The 19,719-nt window shown below is 43.3% G+C and overlaps 1 protein-coding gene across 1 annotated transcript; it reads right to left on the bottom strand.

The window, feature by feature from the left end:
- Window positions 1–32: 32 nt before the first annotated feature.
- On the bottom strand, window positions 33–16,404 carry selenos (selenoprotein S). The gene is made up of 6 exons (XM_059952609.1): window positions 16,254–16,404; window positions 8,831–8,974; window positions 5,544–5,650; window positions 4,850–4,939; window positions 4,670–4,733; window positions 33–2,703 (listed from the first exon to the last, which is right to left on the bottom strand). Exons 1-6 carry the CDS (start codon window positions 16,285–16,287, stop codon window positions 2,624–2,626), a joined length of 519 nt encoding a protein of 172 aa, XP_059808592.1. The 5' UTR covers window positions 16,288–16,404; the 3' UTR covers window positions 33–2,623.
- Between the last annotated feature and the right edge of the window lie 3,315 nt (window positions 16,405–19,719).

Here is a 19,719-nt window from a genome sequence, read left to right as displayed (position 1 = left end):
TCCACTATATTTAAAAAGTATGCACTGAACAGTTTAAGCCATATTCAATTATTTATTTGTAATTGTACCTCTGATCAGTCATGTTTATAAACCACAAAACCATTTAGCCATTTGAGTCACTGCTGATTCTTTGCTGCAACAAATCCAAACTAATTTCATACACGGGCATCTAACTCTTCAAATGTTCATCTAATTTAATGTAATTTCTGCAACAACCACTCCCTCAATCGCCTGCATAATAAATAAATCTCGTCTTATATATCTGTTTGAAGAGAACACCTCCAAATTACCAGTACGTCCGTCCAATGATGATCTTCAGCCTCTCTCCTTCATGATCAATATAATAAACAATTTATCCCCTCAAAACTTTGTAATTCTGAAAACCACTAATTAAGCCTCCAATCAATTAAGCTGGAGGGTGGAAGCGGGTGTTGACAATCTGCTGAGCAGGTATTACAAGTATCTACAGAAATAAACATACCCAGAATTTTAATAAACACTTGGACCTGCAGAACCAAACACACACTTAAAGTACAGAAACACTGGCATATGGATCTGCACAAATTTTCAGAAATACATGCACATATACTTGGAAACAGTACAGAAACATATACTAATTCAGTTTATCTCCCCACCCATGCTGCCTGAACTGTTGGAAATTTTGCAGCATTTTCCCCAACTTTTATTACAGAAACATCTGCACAAATGTACAGAAAGACATACATGGACTCACAGAAATTTAAAGTAACAAATCCACAGAAACCCTACTTTCTTTCGGAAACACTCAGCGACCTATAGACACACATACAACAGCAATATAGTGTAGCAATGTTCAGGTACTATCAGGTTCACATAATTGGATCTGCAGGATCAAGCCTAAATAAGGATTAACACGAATACATTCAATGATTTTTATAACTATGAAAAAGCCCACCCACAAATAAGCAGATGCACAACATGCATCTGTACAGGTGTCTAGGTGTACGTACACACACGTGTATTCAGAAAAATAAAGTACACACAATTCTACAGAGTGATGATCAAAATTCTACATAGGCATGAATGTGAATTTACTTAGATTTACAGTAATGTTATGTAAATTAAAGGCAAGTTAGATAGATCTGCAGAAACATCCGTTCACTAGTCTAGAGATATGAATGATTTATAGATGCACTCAAAGCTACAGAAACTTCCATTTACTAAAACAGACAAGTTTAGAGAAATCGAACACACACAAATCTACCAAAAGCATCCGAAGATCCATACACACCCACGTACACTCAGACCTCAGGAGCCACACAGAACCACTGAAGTACACACTCAGAACTGCCAATGCACACAAAAACAGAGCAGCACCCACGTCTACAGAAACATCTGCAGTTTTTCCAGAAGCAATCACATCTGACCCCATGAAAACAGACATCTATCTAGAGGAACACAAACACACACATGTTCCTACCAAGTCCTCCCCAAACACAGATCTGCACAATTATGCCTGCACAATAATCTTAAGAAATGCATACATATATATTCAATAAAACCAACACAAAATGCACAGGAAGTTTAGCTGTGCATTCAGAACCACACATCTCTATAGAAAGCACTGCCCACACAAACTACAGAAATAGATACACAAATCTACAGAATCATACAGTCATAGATAAAATATGGAAACAGGCTCTTTTGCCAAAAAGTCTGCATCGAACAGCAACCACCCATTTCCACTGATCCTACGTTAATCTACAAGATGCCAGATCTTGCCAGAGGACAGATGCCCTCAAGCCTAAAATACCCATCCCCACAATGCCGCAGAAGCACTTCCAAACACTAAAAACTACATCTCCATGAGTCCTAGTAAACAAAAACATGCACACACTTATGGAAAAGTAGGCATACTATTGTAGAGGCATTTTAACAAAAGCAGATATGCACAAGTCCATATACAGAAGCAACATTCTATAGGAATTATGTACAAGGATCTACTGAAACACACACACTGATTTACAGAAATTCACAATCATCGCTGTAGAAACACTTCCAAGTTTCCACAGAATTATCTACAATAATACATGTATCTACACAAGCCATTTATACACAAGCATAAAGACGTACATGGGTAGAGAGACAGACAAATAGAAACTGAAATATGCAGATACATATGCACACTGAATGAGTCCTTTTTTTCATTTGCATGGTCATCAAAGCCACAGAGCAAACGTATTTCACATATCACAATAAATATTTGGAATCCCATAGTTAATACTTTTAATCATAGGCTAAAAACAAAATTAATTCTTTACGCTGATACTTCAAAATCAAAGATGTTCATTTAACATGATGTCTTAATGCCACTACCCTTGCCCATTTTCAGAGATCCTCACTGGCACAAATGCCATTTACAAGGATAACATCATTCATAGCTGTCAATTCATAAAGTTTCAGTTGAGCGAACACCGCCTTGTACATTAAAAAGTGAGTGTTAAAATTGAGGTCTCTAACAGCAAATTGAAACTACTCTTAGCAGAATAAAATGAATGAAATTGACAAGCTTGGGTAAGAGGATAGTGATTCTCCAAAGGTGGCCAGTGCCAACTGCGGGAAAGGCACTGACCCATCTTTAACCTCATGCCCCTGCAGATGGCCCTCTGTGACCTGGTCTCCACGAACACGAACCTCCACCATCCCCTGTCAGAGGATTAAAACCTGAAAAAAAACAACAGAAGAATGTGAGAGGAGGTGAATGTTGAGAAAAGCAGGCAGCAGAGAGGAAAGCTGAATTACGTGGGGATGAAGGGATCTTGGGTGGGGAAAGGTGGCAAAGGCTAAGGAGTGGACACGTGCACAGATAGTGTCCAAAAGAGATTATTGCAATGCATAAAACACTGTTACCACTAATAACTGATGTGAGCCAATGTACTCTCATAGTACTGGGTTGCCAGGGAAACACCAAAACTCTGCCTCAGCTAATGAATCTGTGATGAACACCAAATGGAGGTATAATTAAGGGTAGCGGGGCTCAGAATAGAAAGGTGTTGGACTTCAATACCTTTCACCTAAGTGTATATCACCTAAAGCATCAGTGGCAGGAGAACAGACCCCGGGGAAAGTTATTTCTGACCAGGAGGAGATGAACTATATCCCATGCTTGCAGCCTATGCTTATTTACAGAATTAATGGAGGTCAGTACATTCTCAGATTCAAGAGAGGTCAGGGACAAACAGAGCAGGACAGCATGAAGCTCTCTTTGACTTGCCATAGCAGAAAAGCGATCTATGTTTAAAGAATTAAATACCTGAATGGCGTAACTGCAGAAATATCGTTACTAAATGTGTATGAAAGGAGGAAAAGAAGTTACAATATTCCTTGGATCATGAGTAGACAATGAAAGGAAGAATTAAACACAGTGAATTCACATGGTACAGGAGAGAGGATGCAGTGGGCTGTACAGAATATGGAAAAAAAGACTGTCTGACAATATTACAGTAGTTCTCATTAGCATTTGAGCTCCAAAACCTATAACGTTTCAGCACAAGAGACAAAAGATCTATTAAGCCACCAGTTTATGCAGAGAGTCAAGTTATGAAACAGGCCCAACAGCCTGCTGAATCCATGGCAATCATCAAGCATACATTTATACTAACCCTACACTAGTCCCACTTTATTCTCCCCACATTCCCAGCTGCTCTCCTGAGATTACAACACTCACCTACACAAGGCCCTCTGTAGGTCGCGGTCAACCTTGGATGATCTGTCCCAGCTGTCTACATGATACACAAGCCAGGGCAATACAATATGGAGAGCAAGCTGTTGCCCCTTCTCCACACTGTGGATGAATCCCTAGCAACGGCACAGACCAATACAGTTTGGAATCAGCGCTGTTGCAGGAGTTGCCATTCAGCATCGAGCTCAGCATAAAACAGCCTTAGGAACTCCAGCTCTGGATTTTTACTCCTGAACCCTTCCGCATGAGTGGGTATATCGGCAAGGCAGTGCAGATTTCCTTCGCCTAGATGAGCTGCCAACCATGGCTGACAAGGCCCATCTGCCTAAAGCAACTGCTTTTATGATGCCAGTAACCCACTTCTCCTGCCAGTAGGAACAGTTCCACTGGGCTTAATAGCTGAGCCACACACGAAGGCCAGGAGCTGGACTTGGTTGTTAGAGGCTATATGAAATGCACACCATTGGGAGTTTTTAAATAGGTAGAGGGAGCTTATCCTCTCTGCCTCCCCTGGCTATAAAAACCTTAAGGAACCTCACCTACACACAAATAAGTAATTCTCAATAGCTGACCACCACATCTTAGAGATACAGGAAGAAACCAGAGCACTGGAGGTCAGTGTTGTTTCTGGCTCACTGGAGCAGTGAGGCAGAAGCTGTAACTGTGCCCTGCACTGTTCGTAACTGTTAACCACTACAAATTGCAAGAAAAGTGCACTTCAATTAAAGTGTCAGACCATAACCAAAGTAACACAGATTGTGAACTCAGTCTGCTCCTGGTAGTCCAGTGCTATAAATGAACTCTGCCAAAACTTAACACAGTATTTTGTCCAAAGCAGTGAACAAGTGAATTTAAAATATTCATTGTCCATAAGCATTTCTGCCCTTGTGGTTCCTGAAACACAACTCCACATTAGTGAATACCTGATAATGGTGGGCACTCACTCACCTCCTCTCAAGGGCTTTTTGTCAGATTTAGGCTTTGTTGGTCTCTGTATGTTGGATTCTGGCTCCTATGTTAAACAAGGATAAAACAACCAATTAGTCCTGTAACGCAAACACCACTATGGCAGCAAACATTATAAATATTTAAAATAGTAAATTACGAAAGATAACACAATCATGTTACAGAATTCAAGTTTGCTTTCTTCCAGGAGCTCTTTCCTTCTTGCATATTTTCCCATGCTTTGATTTTCTCCCTCCTTTTCTCTTCTTCAATCTGCAATAAAATAAAAAATAAGAACATCGAAGCATTCACTGCCCCGAAGCAGAATCTGCAAGCCCCAGTGCAGCAATCTACCTAATGAATTTTGTCTTAGTGCAAAATCCCCAGACCAAAGCTACACACGTTCACTTGTAAACTTACTAATTGTTAGCTCTTAGTTTTAGTTCTCCTTTACAAAAAAAATGTACTGTCTCAGAATTATCGGAATTAAATAACATCTTCCATACTCCAAGCACGAACTCTCAGGAACTTTCCACCAAACAGATGCCATCAGTTCTCCTTGCTGTTTTCAGAGCCACAGCTCCGACATAACATTCAGCCCATCATGCCCCCTAACACCACCCATTTCTCCTTTTACAAATTTTTAACTAATTGTCTTTGAATCTTCCACCAGCCTTTGACAAAGTAGATTTAAGAATACAAATGAAGCATTTAAAAATATTCCCCATTTTCAATTGGTTTATAGATCACTGGCCAGTGGAACACCATTGTATCATTACTGAATTTGAAGGTTGTGTTGTATGTACAGAGGTTCAAATCTTGTTTGCATAGACCTTTGACTTTACCACCAGCACCAACTGATTTGATGTGCCCTTACTTCTTTCTGTTTCTCTTTGTATTTTGCAGCTTGGGCATCCAGTTCTTGCTGCATTCTAAGACGGGCAGCCTCCATTGCTTCCTGTCGCCTCACAATTAATGATGGTTCTGGGACAAAGAGAATAAATTGATTTAATAGAATTGTGAAAACCCCTCTATTAAAAAAAAACTAACTCTAATGAGTAACCTGTTTTCAAAATAAATGACAATAAGTTGCTGAGTTCTCTGTCACATCTGTGAGGTGTGAAATTGAAGTCGAGTTTATTGTCATCTACACTAGTACACGTAGGCACAGTGTGAGATTAATAACCCCCCCCCCCAACAAGAGAACGAATTGTAATTGCAAAAAGGTTTAAATGCAAAATTATTCCAAGAACACTTAAGATTAGAAAATCACAGAAACAAGATACAACAATGTGCACAAACTTTTCAAATAACTGAATAAAGTCAGTTTGTGGGAATAAGCATTAGGAAGGCTTCTTTTGTCTTTTATTTGCTTTTCTTGTTTATTTTGATAACCAAACATCCTTCCAAACCAGTTGTTTATTTTGTTAATATTTTTCACTTCCTGAAGCTGAAATACGCAGTAGAGACTACACAACAAATTTCATCCCCAATTCTTCATTCTATTTATATATTTCTTCTCTGCCAGAAGCTCTCCCATTACTATCCCGATTTAATCTTTCATCAAAATCCTTGCTCCGGGTTGATTCAAATGCATTCCACCTACACCATAACCCACTACGGAATGGCCAGTTACAATTGCATTATGACCAGCTATGGATTGGCCAGGTACACCCTACATTATAACCAGCAATGGAACAAGTGGTTACACCTACATTACAACTAGTTAGGAAATGGAGCTAGTTACTTCTCAAATATAAATGCATTCAGCTTCAAGGTGTTCAAATTCCTGGCACTACAAAAGACATGCAGCAGAATATGCAATTCTTTTCAAGGTGATTAGAATTTAATTACTTCCCCTGGGTATGATTGTAAGAATAGATTTAATGAAAGGAGAAAATAACTCCAGGGATATAAAGGGAAAGACTATGCAGATAAACACCAGACTGAGTGAGGCCTTCTGTGCCATAGCTTTGTCACTGGCTTGTCCACCTCACTAAGCTTCACTGGGTTGGGTAGAGGACTGCTAGGCAGCTGTGCGAGACTACTGAGATAAGCAATTACAGGAGAATCCAAATGCAAAATAATAAGGAATGGGTCCTGCAGATCTGAAGTCAACACAGGTCAGCAAGCAGACGGAAATAGATCCATCAGATTTCTAGTGCCTTTTGGAGAAGTTGAGGCAAGCTGCGGATGGTCATAAAAGAGAACTACAGAACCCAAATCTGGAAAGGCATTAAAGTGACTACACCACATCACTACACCTCAATTCTGACTGAAAAGCTCCACAACCTGGGACTCTGCAACTGGATCCTCAGCTTCCTAACCGGAAGACCACGATCTGTGCGGATCCAAAATAACAACTCCACTTTGCTGACAATCAACGCTAGTGCACCTCAGAGATGTGGGCAGACTAATAAAAGCTAATTGTGGATTTCAGAAAGGATAGGGCAAGGGAACACACACCAGTCCTCATAGCGGGGTGGAAAGGGTGAGCAACTTGAAGTTCGGGGATGTCAGTATCTCGGAGGATCTATCCTGGGCCCAGAAGGCATGATAGCGGCTATATGTCACTTGGACTTTGAGCAGATTTGGTACATCACTGAAGACACTCGCAAATTTTTACAGAAGTACTGTAAAGTGCTTTCTAACTGGCTACATCACTGTCTGGTATGTGGGGGGGGGGGGGGCTACTGCACAGGATCGAAATAAGCGGAAGAGAGTTGTATACTTAGTTCCAATGTGAGCACTAGCCTCCGTAGTATCCAGGACATCTTCAAGGAGTGATGCTTCAAAAAGACATTGTCCATCATTAAGAACCCCCATCACCCAGGTCATTGCCACCATCAGGAAGGAGGTACAGAAGCCTGAAGGGACACATTTAATGATTTGGGAACAGCTTCTTCTCCTCTGTCATCCGATTTCTGAATGGACATTGAACCCATGAACACTAACTCACTGCTTCTTTATTTTTGCACTACTTATTTAATATATGTATTCTTAATGTAATTCATGTTTTTTCTATTATGTATTACATTGTACTGCTGCCACAAAGACAACAAATTTCATGACATATGCCAGTGATATTAAATCTGATTCTGATCCTGAAGTGGATTTTAACAATCAGTGGACACAGGTTATCTTCTGTGGGTGGAAGTTACTTACTGCAGGCACAATTTGACTTTAACTCCCACCAACCCCGAGTCCTGGTCTCGCTCTCTCTCTTTCTACTTAACTATGGTGTCTCTCATTATCTCACCAATATATTAAATAACTTGTGTGCAACCAATCTCCATAATGTAATCCTTGTGTTTCCAGTAAAAGAACATTAAACAGAGAAAATGGAGGAGACTATTTGGCTCCATGAGCTTGCTCCACATTTCAGCAACTCTGGCCTGATCATTCACAACACCAGTACCCTGTCATCTCACAATATCTCTTACTAATGGAATCCAGAAATCTATTGTTCTCTATGCTATCAATGGTTCAGATGGTTCCATTTATTATCACAGAATGTATACAGTGTACAACCTGAAATACTTAGCATTTGCAGACATCCATGAAAATCAGAACCCCAAAAGAATGAATGACAGAAAAATGTTAGAAACCCAAAGTCCCCTCTCTCCCCTGCCCTGTGCAAGCAGCCAAGTATCAATCCTCCCCCCACACATTTCAGCAAAAGGCATGAGTGCCTACCACCCACCCACCAAGAGGGCGCCCAAAGAGGGACCATGATCTTGCAGTCAACAAAAACTACTGTTTGACACACCACCGGCACCTTCTCTCTCTCTCTCTCAGTAACAAGGGACAGAGAGAGGTCACCATTTCACAGGGAGATTAGCAGCAATTGTTACGATGTTACAGTCTGCCACCATCACTTTTAAATTCTGTGATTCTTCAACTCAAGAATCATCAGCAAACTTTCCCTACCATCGAGAGAAAGACGGAGAGCTAAAGTCCAAGATGGAGGTAGGTAGCTCCTCGGGATTTATTACCTTTCAGTCCCATTAATTTTCCCAGAAGTAATTATTTATCAATGCTTGTTTCTTTGAAGTTTGCACAATTAAAAACACATGATACAGGAGGCCATTCAGCCCATTATGTCAATGTTTAAACCCAGCTTCTCAGTTAAACTGGAAGGTACCCTCACTGAACAAACCGTACCCAGTTCAGCCTCTGAAGGCCGTGCCTGCTGGCGGCTCTTCAGCTGCAACATCGAGCCGATTCTCTGAAGGATGAAGTAGCCAGCAACGCAGCTGAAGAAGATGTACCAGCCATATTCCGAAAGGATGTGGAGCACATGTGTCACTGAAAGGCAAACAGAAACACTATTGCTGGCACTTTGCTCACGCAGGAAAGCGGTAAACATGCAGCTAGCGCTGAGCCCACTCACTAGACACTGTTCCGTCCCCAGACGGTTAAAATCCAGCAGCTCAGGTCATTTTTCCAGGTCCATGGGCAGCAGGAGACAGGGAAATTTTTGGTGGGTCTTGTCCCAAACTCCAGCAGGTGAATTTAGAACGAAAACAGGTACATTCTCCTACTCAGCATCATACGTGATGGTGCACTTCATGTCTTGGGGCAAAATAGAGAGCGACAGAACATTTTTGAGGAAGTAACTGAAAAGGCTGAAGGGAATGTAGAAGGTGTCAAGTACATGAATTTTCGGAGCGCTGGTTAGTTCAATGGAATTACGGGAACAGTCACATATTGCAAGGATAGGAAACTGCTTAAAGACAGACAGAGTGTGGTGGTAAACGGTTGCTTTTCAGAGCTGAAGATATTGTGTCGCAGAAATCAGGGCAGGGACCACTGTTTCTTTAATATATTAATGATAAGGATTTCCAGCATCTGCAGACTTTTGTTTCTCATTTTTAGTTCATATTGGTTAACAGGGTAGACTTTAGGGGCCTAATGGCCTAATCCTATTTCTTGGGTTTCTGAAATTTCTGCAGAGGCATGCTTACTAACATGCTTCCAGGGTTGAAGGATTTCAGCAACAAGGCTGGACTGGAGCTGAGTACTGTGAGCAGTTTTGGGCCCCCTATCTAAGAAAGGATGTGCTGGAATTGGAGAGGGCCCAGGGGAGTTTCATGAGAATGGTCCCAGGAATGAAAGGATTAACATAGGAAAAGCATTTGATGGCTCTGGGCCTGTACTCACTAGAGTTTAGAAGAATGGGGAACAAAGGTAAGGCCCTTGCTGAGGACAGAATGTTCAGCCTTACAGAGGGCTAAGCTAGAAGGAATGGTGAAGACAACAGTAGGGATCGGGAGGAAGGGAAGAGTTAGTGGCATCGGGGGGGGGGGGCAGGGGTTGGGTTATCAGGGGAGGTAGGGTAGGAGGAATATGGAAATTCTGAGGACCTAAGAGGTGGCAGGGGAGCCTGAGACCCAGGGGTGTAGAGAGCAGGTGGGGGAAGGGGATGCCGGGGGCCCAGCCCAGAGTTAGAGGCCACGTAATTTGCAGTCAGAAGGTTTGGGGTTGTCAGAACCAGAGAAGGCAGCAATGGGTTCCATGGTCTGGAACTGCTTGGGATCTTTGAAGCCAGAGTTGGCAATAATGGGCCCACAGTCTGGAGGAGTCCAGGGCACTGGAACCGGATTTGGTGATTGCAGGATCCACGGTCTGGAGACGGGCGATTTTCTGAACCTTCCTGGATGTGAGGAAAATGAAGACCTGATGGCTGAAGGCATGGATCCAGCAGAGGATGAAATGTCAGAGTGGATCATGGCAGGCAGAGGAGGCTGAGGTCTGGAGCTGTGGCAGAGACTGAGACAGGAGTGGGTTGTGCGTAGATCTTGGAGGAAGAATTGGCAGGAGAAGCAGTGAATCGAATGTAGATACCTTTGACCTTTAATGGGTCCAAGCTGGGAGGACAGAAAACTGAGCTGCAGGCCACGTGGAACAAGATGGTGGTGAAAACAAGTTCCCAGGAAGAAAATGTACGTGACTTTGGTAGCAGGTCTGGGTGATTTCATGGTTGAAGATTCAGGGAAGAGCAGAAATCACAGAAGAGAAGCAGTGACAGAGGGATGAAGATTTAAACTTCTTCAGGGTGGGCATCCCTTGAAGAAACCGCAGTGAAGGGGTAATTCATAAACAAGAGATTCTGCAGATTCTGGACACACAAAATGTTGGGAGGAACTCAGCAGGTCAGGCTGTAACTATGGAAATTTATTTACAGTCAATGTTTCAGACCGAGACCCTTCTTTAAGAATGGAAAGGGAAGGGAAAGAAGCCAGAATTACAAGGTGGGCTGGGGAAAGGAGGACTCGCTACAAGGTGGTAGGTGAAGCCAGGTGGGTGGGAAAGGTAAAGGGCTTGAGAAGAGAATGAACCAAAGGAGACAAGGAATGAGGAGGGGACCCCAGGGTGGCAAGAAGAGGCAAGAGGCCGGAGGGGGAATAGAAGAGGAGGGAAGTTGGATGTTAAAAAATACCAGAAGGAGAAATTGATATTCATGCCATCAAGTTGAAAGCTACCTAGGCAGAATACGAGGTGTTCCTCCTCAACCCGTCTTTTACCTGGTTCTAACAAAGGGTCACACATCCAAAATGTTGACTGTTTCTTTTTCCGCAGATGCTGTCTGACCTATTGGGTTTTTCTTCAACATTTTCTGTTTTTGTCCAAAACTATAAGCAGCCCTTTAGAGTTATGGGTACCAAGAATATATGATGTAATTCCTTATTAATTTTACCCCTGTGCCCACTATACCCTAAGTGTTCTGCACTGTTCTTAAAACCTTCACTTACTTACTTTACTCTGCCTTGATGTCTAGGTTTGTGTGTGTTTTTACTCTCAGTTCAGTAACTGTCTCCACAATGCCGTCCTACTGCCAGTCCAGCCACTTACCCACATTCATTCCAGAAACTAAACCTACTGCCATCGTCTCTTTCAATGGGTTAGTCATGTACCAATTACAAATATTTTTAGAATTTCACTCCTCCTGTAACACTTACTGCTCTGGCACCCCTCAGTCACCCATCTACATACTTGCTCCTCTATCCCATTTAAACAATTCGTGTACTCTCTGCTGAACATGACTACCCATTGCTGACTGGGGGAGCCACTTCATCACGTGCCTTCGCTCTGGCCACCGCAACAGCCAGGCTCTTCAGGTGGTCAACCACTTCAATTCCTCTTTCCATTCCCATACAGACACGTCCATCTGCAACCTCCTCTTCTGCCACATTGAAGCCAGGCAAAGTTAGAGGAGCAACACCTCATATTCTGAGGATAACACACACACACAAAATGCTGGAGGAGCTCAGGTCCGGCAGCATCTATGGAAATTAATAGACAGTCAATGTTTCAGGCTGAGACCCTTCTTCAGGACTGGGAAGGAAGGGGGAAGATGCCTCATATTCTGTCTTAGTAATCTTTAACAGGAAAGCATTAAGTTTGATCTTTCTTACTTTCAGTAACAACTCCCCTGTTTTCTCCCCCCACTTTTTCCCATCATTGCTGCGATCCCCTCACCCTTTCTGTTCCTCCCCCCGCATCTTCATGGCCTGCCTGTCACCTACCCCTTGTTCCCCACTTCCTTCCTTCATCATGTGCTCTACTGTCCTCTCCAATCACATTTCTTCTTTAGCCATTCGTCTTCCCCACCCCCTCATCTGGACTCACCCATTTCCTGCTGGATTATGCTCCCCTCGCTTTTTCATTCGGGATTCTGCATACTTCCTTTCCAGTCCTGAAGGGTGTCAGTCTGAAATGTTGACTGTTCATTTCCCTCCATAGATGCTGCCTGACCTGCTAAGTTCTCTCAAAGTCTGTGTTGCCTCTTTCTTTGTTCCTCAATTTGACCCATGTCATCTTGCTAGTTGATTTTTCATGTACATCATCTTTCCTCAGATATAATTATTTCCTTCATCAATATTGCTACATACTCACACTCCTATCTTACTTCCCTATCTTACCTGAAAATCTTTTAATCATGTTTCAGTGACTCTCGTACAGCCATCTGTTCAGTACGTCCTCTTTGACCCTTGCAATAAGCATAGTCGAACCGTTTTCCCGAATGTCTGTTCTAGCTGTTGTTTCTCATGCCTTCTAAACCCATTCCTAACTACCCAGCCCCTTATTGTGCTGCCGTGGGAACAGGAAGCTACAAACCAATCGTAGAAGTAGAGACAAGGAATGCAACACTGACGGCATTCCAGTTCCAGGAATTTCATTAATTACGTTATCTAACACCATTGTTGTAACATAAAATTGGACTTGCTGCTACACCTGTGGAAATTATTATTCTGTTATCAGGATCTAGTCTGTTACTTAATTAAGTCTTGTTTTGATAACCTTTGTTATCAATATGTAGTAATTGTGGTCTGACTGGAAATCATGTCTGATGAGAATGTAAAATGTGCTTAAAAATCAAGTAAATCAGCTTTGACTAGGCTCCTGGTGAGCTGCAGTTTTAATAAAGTGTCTGTTATTTCAGGTACTAACTCTGTGTGGCCCTTCAGTTTTCTCCTTCCCCCTGCCAAGCTAGTTTATATCTTCCATGACAGCATCAAAGCTCAGCTTGAGGATATTCTTCCTGGAGCCAATGCAATGCCACCGCTCAGACCTATCTATTACACTCCCCCAGAAATCCACAGTACTGTAGATCGTTCCACTGTGAACCGACATAGATAGTACAGCTTCCTTCTGCATAATAAATGTATGATATTTTAAAATTATATATGGACTTATTTAGATTGATACCAGTTTCCAGCTCCCAAACTCTACATCCCATAAAGGGAAGCTAGATTATGCAAATAAACTAGCACAAAATATTAAAAACACAGTAAAAGTTTTTATAATTACATAAAGCAGAAAAGGGTGCCTAAAGTGAAAGTAGGTCCCTTGGGACGAGAAGGGGAAATTGATATTGGGTAATGAGGAAATAGGAGAGGCTTTGAATAACTATTTTGTGTTGGTCTAACATGTCAAAAAGAGATGATATGGATGAGACGGGAGGTGATACAATGGCTATCACTAAAGAGGTAGTGCTGAGCAAACTTGTGGGCCTGAAGATAGACAAGCCCCCTGGTCCTGATGGAACGCATCCCAGGATACTAAAAGAAATGGTAGAAGTTATAGTTGAGGCTTTGGTGATAATTTACAAAAAATCTCCAGACCCTGAGCAGCTCCTGGCAGATTGGAAGACAATAAATGTCACACTACTGTTCGAAAAAGGATGTAGGCAAAAGACAGGCAATTATAGGCCAGTTAGTTTAGTATCTGCAGTTGGGAAAATGCTTGAAGTTATCATTAAAGAAGAAATAGCAAGGCATCTGGGAAGAAATGGATCCATCAGGCAGATGCAGCATGGATTCAGCAAAGGCAGGTCCTGTTTGACAAACTTACTGGAGTTCTTTCAGATTATAACAAGTGCAGTGGATCGAGGGGAACAGATGGACACTATTTACTTGGATTTCCAGAAGGCGTTCGATAAGGTACCACATAAAAAACTGTATTAGCATGGATAGGGGATTGGTTATCTAATAGAAAGCAGAGTGTTGGGATACATGGGTGCTACTCTGGTTGGGAATCAGTGGTGAGCGGTGTGCTATAGCAGACTATCATTTATTTAGTAAAATTTTGCAGCATGCTGCTGTGCAGAGGGACTTGGGAGTGTTTGTGCATAAATCATAAAAGGTTGGTTTGCAGGTGCAACAGGCTATCAAGAAGGTAAATGGAATGATGGCCTTCATTGCTAGAGGAATTGAATTTAAGAGCAGGGAGGTCATGCTGCAAGTGTATTGGTGAGGCAGCACCTGTAGCACTGTATGCAGTTCTGGTCTCCTTACTTGAGGAAGGATACACTAGCTTTGGAGACGGTGCAGAGGAGGCTCAACAGGTTAGAAACATAGAAAACAATACAGGCCCTTCGGCCCACAAAGCTGTGCCGAACATATCCTTTTCTTAGAAATTCCCTAGGGTTACCTATAGCCCTCTATTTTTCTGAGCTCCAAGTACCTGTCCAGGAGTCTCTTAAAAGATCCTATCATATCCAGGTTGATTCTAGAGATGAGGGAGATTATGAGAGATTGAGTCTCCTGGGACTGTACTCGCTGGAATTCAGAAGAATGAGAGATCTTATAGAAACATAAAATTATGAAAGGGCAGAGATAGGAAAGTTGTTTTCACTGGTAAGTGAGAGCAGAACTAGGGGACATAGCCTCAAGATTTGGGGGAGTAGATTTAGGATGGAGATGAAGAGAAACTGATTTTCCCAAAGAACGGTGAACCTGTTGAATTCTCTGCTCAATGAAGCAGTGGAGGCTACCTCAGTAAATATATATAAGACAACGTTGGATCGATTTTTGCACGGTAAGGGAATTAAGAGTTAAGGGGAAAAGGCAGGTGGGTGGAGATGAGTCCATGGCCAGATCAGCCATGATCTTATTGAATGGCGGAGCAGGCTCGACAGGCCAGATGGCCTCCTCCTGCTCCTATTTCTTGCTCTTATCACAGTAATCTTAGACCTTCACTCTAACACCTTTTAAATATGAGGAGTGTATTTGTCACAACGCAAAATGACAACAGCAGGCCTCCTGCCACATCCAGGGAATGGTGTCTTGGAGATGTGCAACACCAGAAGAGCCCGAGCTGGACCAAATCACCAAAAATAGAACAACATGACAACCTCAAACTGAGCAAGGTGAAAATATCACTGCTCCCACATAAGAACATGTTTGGAAAAAATGGAAATCTACATCCCCATCTTTCACCAACCACTTAACCTCCTCCCGTGATCCACCTTCACTTCCAGCTGTATCGGACCTGATCTAATCTTATTTCACCGCATTCCACTACTCACACTATTGTAGCAATGCTCTCCTCAAAGATATCCTTTCTCACATATCACCATCACTTTTATTGGAACTTCTGTGAGTTCTAATTCTCATTTTTCATAATCCATTTGAAAGGCCCACTGGTGTCATGTCTGGTTCCCTCTCTTGCTGATTGTTTCACTCTCACCCTTGCCTTTGTCAGCATTTGCTGCCATTATCTCCAACTCTCTCCCAAGCACCCCATTATCCGATCCATCCTCACACCTACACTCATCTCGTGAGTAATGCACGCCCGGTCCTCACCTTTTTTTGCACATGAATTTGACTTTTTAACAATACAATTCCCTAATACCACAATAACTTACCTAAAGGTGTCTCTCTCACGTATGGACTTGTCGGGGCCTCAAACAAATGCAAAATCGGGATCAACTGTGTAAAGAGCATTGCCGGTCCGCTCCAAGAGACCGGGGGTGAGAAACCACATGTTTTTAGGGTTGGCAGTGTGTTTTCTGAATGCCAACCGCCCCCAGTGCGGACGTAAACAATCAGTCTTTAAAGTCACGTATGCAGAGCACGTTAAATAGTCAGAAACACAGTTTGAAGTGACACCGTGAGGTTTGAAAGTGACTCTGGTTCGTCTTTTCCGTAATCACTGAGGCCCAGTCCCCAACACCCTCGCCTGTCACTGCCCGCCAGGCCTCTTCTCAGCCCCCGACACACAGTCCCAGCCCCAGCTTCCCTCCGAGTCCCGGACACCCTGCCCCCTCGCCTGCCCTCAGGGCCCCCGACCCCTCACCTACCTGCCACCACCGCCGGCCCTTCGCGCTCGTCCATCGCTTCACTTCCGACGGAAAAGCTGATCGTTGACTTCCGGCAGCACTCCACCAATCAGGGCCTTGGCTGACGTGGCCGAATCAGGACGGTCTCTCGGAACTTAAAGGAGTAAAGCAGTCTGTGCAAGTGGGGCCCACCGCCGGGCCGATGTCCTCTTCCTATGTTAGGAGTCGGATCTGAACAGTTAAATATCGGGAATCTGGCACCCAGTTTAGCCCGGCAGACTGCTAAACCGATGCCCGTCAACCGGAGGGCAGTCTCAGTATGTCCGAGAGACAACGGACACTGCATGTGGCACTGCAGAGCAGTCAACTTGTTCCGGCGAGTTATCTTTGAACTGAAATATTATCGCTGTTTCACTCCGCACAGATCCTGACCAACCTGCTGAATCATATCTATCGTTATCAAGAGATCGTGCAGATACTGATAATCTTATTCCAGGCACACAAAATGCTGGAGGAACTCAGCAAGTCAAGAAGCACCTATGGAGGACAATAGATAGTCGATACTTCGGCCCGAGATTGGCCTGAATAATTGCCTTCCATAGATGTTACCTGACTTGCTGATTTTTTCATATGTTATTCTTTTAATTTTACAGCGTTTTCCTAGATGTCAACAACCAGCACGTATTTACACCAGAATAATCACCCAGCCCTCTAGACCTCCTGTACTGCTAATCAAGAAATTACGCACGCCATTTAGCCCATCGAGTCTGCTAAGGAAGTTCTACTAAGACAAGATCTTGATCGACATCCTGTAGTTTGCAGCTCTTCAGTATCTGAACAGGTGAAAATTCCATTTCTTAATGTGTCTACCAGTTAAATAACCCCTGATGAGAACTGTCTTTCCTGCACGTCAGATCCAAGTTTCATAATCTAATCATGTAAACCTCTCCAACACAATTTTGGGCCGGCAGTTAAATCTACAACACACATTAATGCTTGGTGACATTGTGTCATTCCCAAACTACTGTGTTACTGGGAGTTCTGCACACACTTGACTCCCCCGTGGCATCTCACTGGAGGAGAATGGTGGACAGCCAAGGTACGTTGTTCTCCTCTCGGACTCATCTATGAACTGCGTGGGGTTGCCGGGGGCCTTGTTGCATTCACAAGTTGATTGTGCAACTCCTTGGTTGTGCTTGGAAAGCCACAATCACCGCCCCCTTTTGGGATGACGCGCACACTCACCAGACAACACAGTTGTGGTTCAGGTTGCAATAATTGTTTTCTGATCACTGCTTGAAACAGCAGTGGGTCCACAGGGGAGACCAATTGTCCTTGTAGTCAGTGTAGAATCAGCTTCTCACATGGTTGATGCAAACTTGGTTCCCATTGCACGGAGGATATTTGCTTTCACGCAAGTATCCAGTATGCCTTCGTCACCATCCTCATATTGAGGGGTCCTTCTTTTCTCCAGTACGGATCCGACCTGAATGTTACCATTCATTATATATATTCTAGTTTTATTAACCCTCTCAAAGTGCGTAACCTGGTATTTTTTCAGGATTAAATTCCATCTGTGATTTCACTACCTATTGGAACTAACTAATATTGTTCAGTGAGCAGAGAAATGCCCGCCTAACCACCAGCACAGCAAGTAATCTTTGTCACAAACAAGAGAAAATCTGCAGATGCTGAAAATCTGAGCAACACACACAAAATGCTGGAGGAACTCAGCAGGCCAGGCAGCATCTATGGAAAACAGTACTGTATAGTCGATGATTCAGGCCAAAACTCTTCGGCAGGGCTGGAGAAAAAAAGCTGAAGAGTAGATTTAAAAGGTGGGGGGGGGGGGGGAATAGAGAAACAGAAAGTGATAGGTAAAACCTGGAGGGGGGTGGGGAGGAGGATGAAGTATAAAGAGCTGGGAAATTGAATGGTGAGATGAAGTGAGAGGAAAAAGGGGATGGAAAATGGAGGGGGGTGTGTTTGGGGGGGGGGCATTATCAGAAGTTTGAGAAATTGAGTTGGAGACTACCCAAACAGAATATGAAGTGTTGGTCCTCAACTTCCAACCTGTGTGGCCCCATCATGACAGTGGAGGAGGCCATGGATGCCCATATCAGAAAGGGAATGGGAAGTGGAATTAAGATGGGTGGCCACTGGGAGATCCCACCTGTTCTGGCAGACTGAGTGTAGATGCTCAGTGAAGCAGTCTCCCAGTCTACGTTGGATCTCACCGATGTACAGGAAGCCACACCTGAGCACCAAATACAGTAAATGTCTGCAACAGACTCACAGGTGAAGTGTCACCTCACTTGAAATGACTGTTTAGGGCCCTGGATGGTAGGTGAGGGAGGTGGTGTAGGGGTAGGTGTAGCACTTGTTCCGATTGCAAGGGCAAGTGCCAGGAGGGAGATCAGTGGGGAGGGACAAATGGACAAGGAAGTCACATAGGGAGGGATCCCTGCAGAAAGAAGTGGGGGGGGAGGGGAAGATGTGCTTGGTGGTGGGATCCCATTGGAGACGGCAGAAATTTCAGAAAATTAGGTGCTCGACGGGGAGGCTGGTAGGTGAGGACAAGAGGACCCCTATCCCTGGTAGGGTGGCAGAAAGATGGGGGTAAGAGCAGGCGTGTGTGAAATGGAAGAGATGTGGTTGAGGGAAGCTTTGATGGTGGAGGAAGGGAAGCTCCTTTCTCTTTTTAATTGTTGTGTCATTGTGGACTTAGTAACTACAGCTCTTACAGCCTTATCATTAATGTGCTTGAAATAGAAAGCACCCAGCACCAATCCGAATGCTACACTGCTGGTCATAGGGTTCTTTGTTTTGTGGCTGCCTGTAAAGAGATGACTCTCAAGGTTCTAGAGAGAACATGTATACATTTCATAATAAAATGTACATTGAACTTTAGTTACTTCAGCAATCCTCAACTATCACCCTCAGCCTCCTTCCACCAAGCTGCATTGTCCTAGATGGCCTGGGCTGTAAATTTTTGGATATGATACCCCATCAAAGGCCTTCTGAGGTTTCTGGAGACCCATCAAATGCACAACCCTGCACTTAATCTTCACAGATCAATTGTTCTGCCTGGAATGCCCATCAAAGCAATGATTAAAACCTGGCTTTGCAAGTACAGATGATCCTGCCTTCAGAATTGTCCCCAACAATATAGAGCTCCAGCGACCACCAGGTTCAGTAACTCTGCACCACCTTTACACGTTATCCATGTGATAATGGTTCTCTGCAGGGGGTCAATTTCCTCAAACATCCACAAAATGTGCAGTTGGAATGTTAACTGGCCACCAAGTCACCTTTATATTAAAAAAAAATCGCTGATGAGATTGCTGTGTTATGGTGAGGGAGAATATTACCCTGGTTTTCCGCATTTTGGACTTTTAAACTCAGGTTTTTTTTTGCATTCTTCTTTTGCCTGATTTTTCTGATTTTTTTTAATGTGCAGCAGAGGGGATATGGGGATCGATGTGCC

This window comes from Hypanus sabinus, chromosome 28 (genome assembly GCF_030144855.1).
Source record: "Hypanus sabinus isolate sHypSab1 chromosome 28, sHypSab1.hap1, whole genome shotgun sequence".
Classification (NCBI taxonomy): domain Eukaryota; kingdom Metazoa; phylum Chordata; class Chondrichthyes; order Myliobatiformes; family Dasyatidae; genus Hypanus; species Hypanus sabinus.
Note: the sequence above shows the minus strand (reverse complement) of the source record. Positions and strands in the feature narration are given on the sequence as shown.

Excerpts from the sequence above, each read along its gene's own strand:
- selenos (XM_059952609.1), bottom strand. The coding sequence starts at position 16,287 with ATGGACGAGCGCGAAGGGCCGGCGGTGGTGGCAG. Across the intron at positions 5,651-8,830 it reads GCCTTCAGAGGCTGAACTGG|AACCATCATTAATTGTGAGG; the intron begins GTACGGTTTGTT and ends TCTTTGTCCCAG. Across the intron at positions 2,704-4,669 it reads CAAAAAGCCCTTGAGAGGAG|GTTTTAATCCTCTGACAGGG; the intron begins GTGAGTGAGTGC and ends GTTTTTTTTCAG.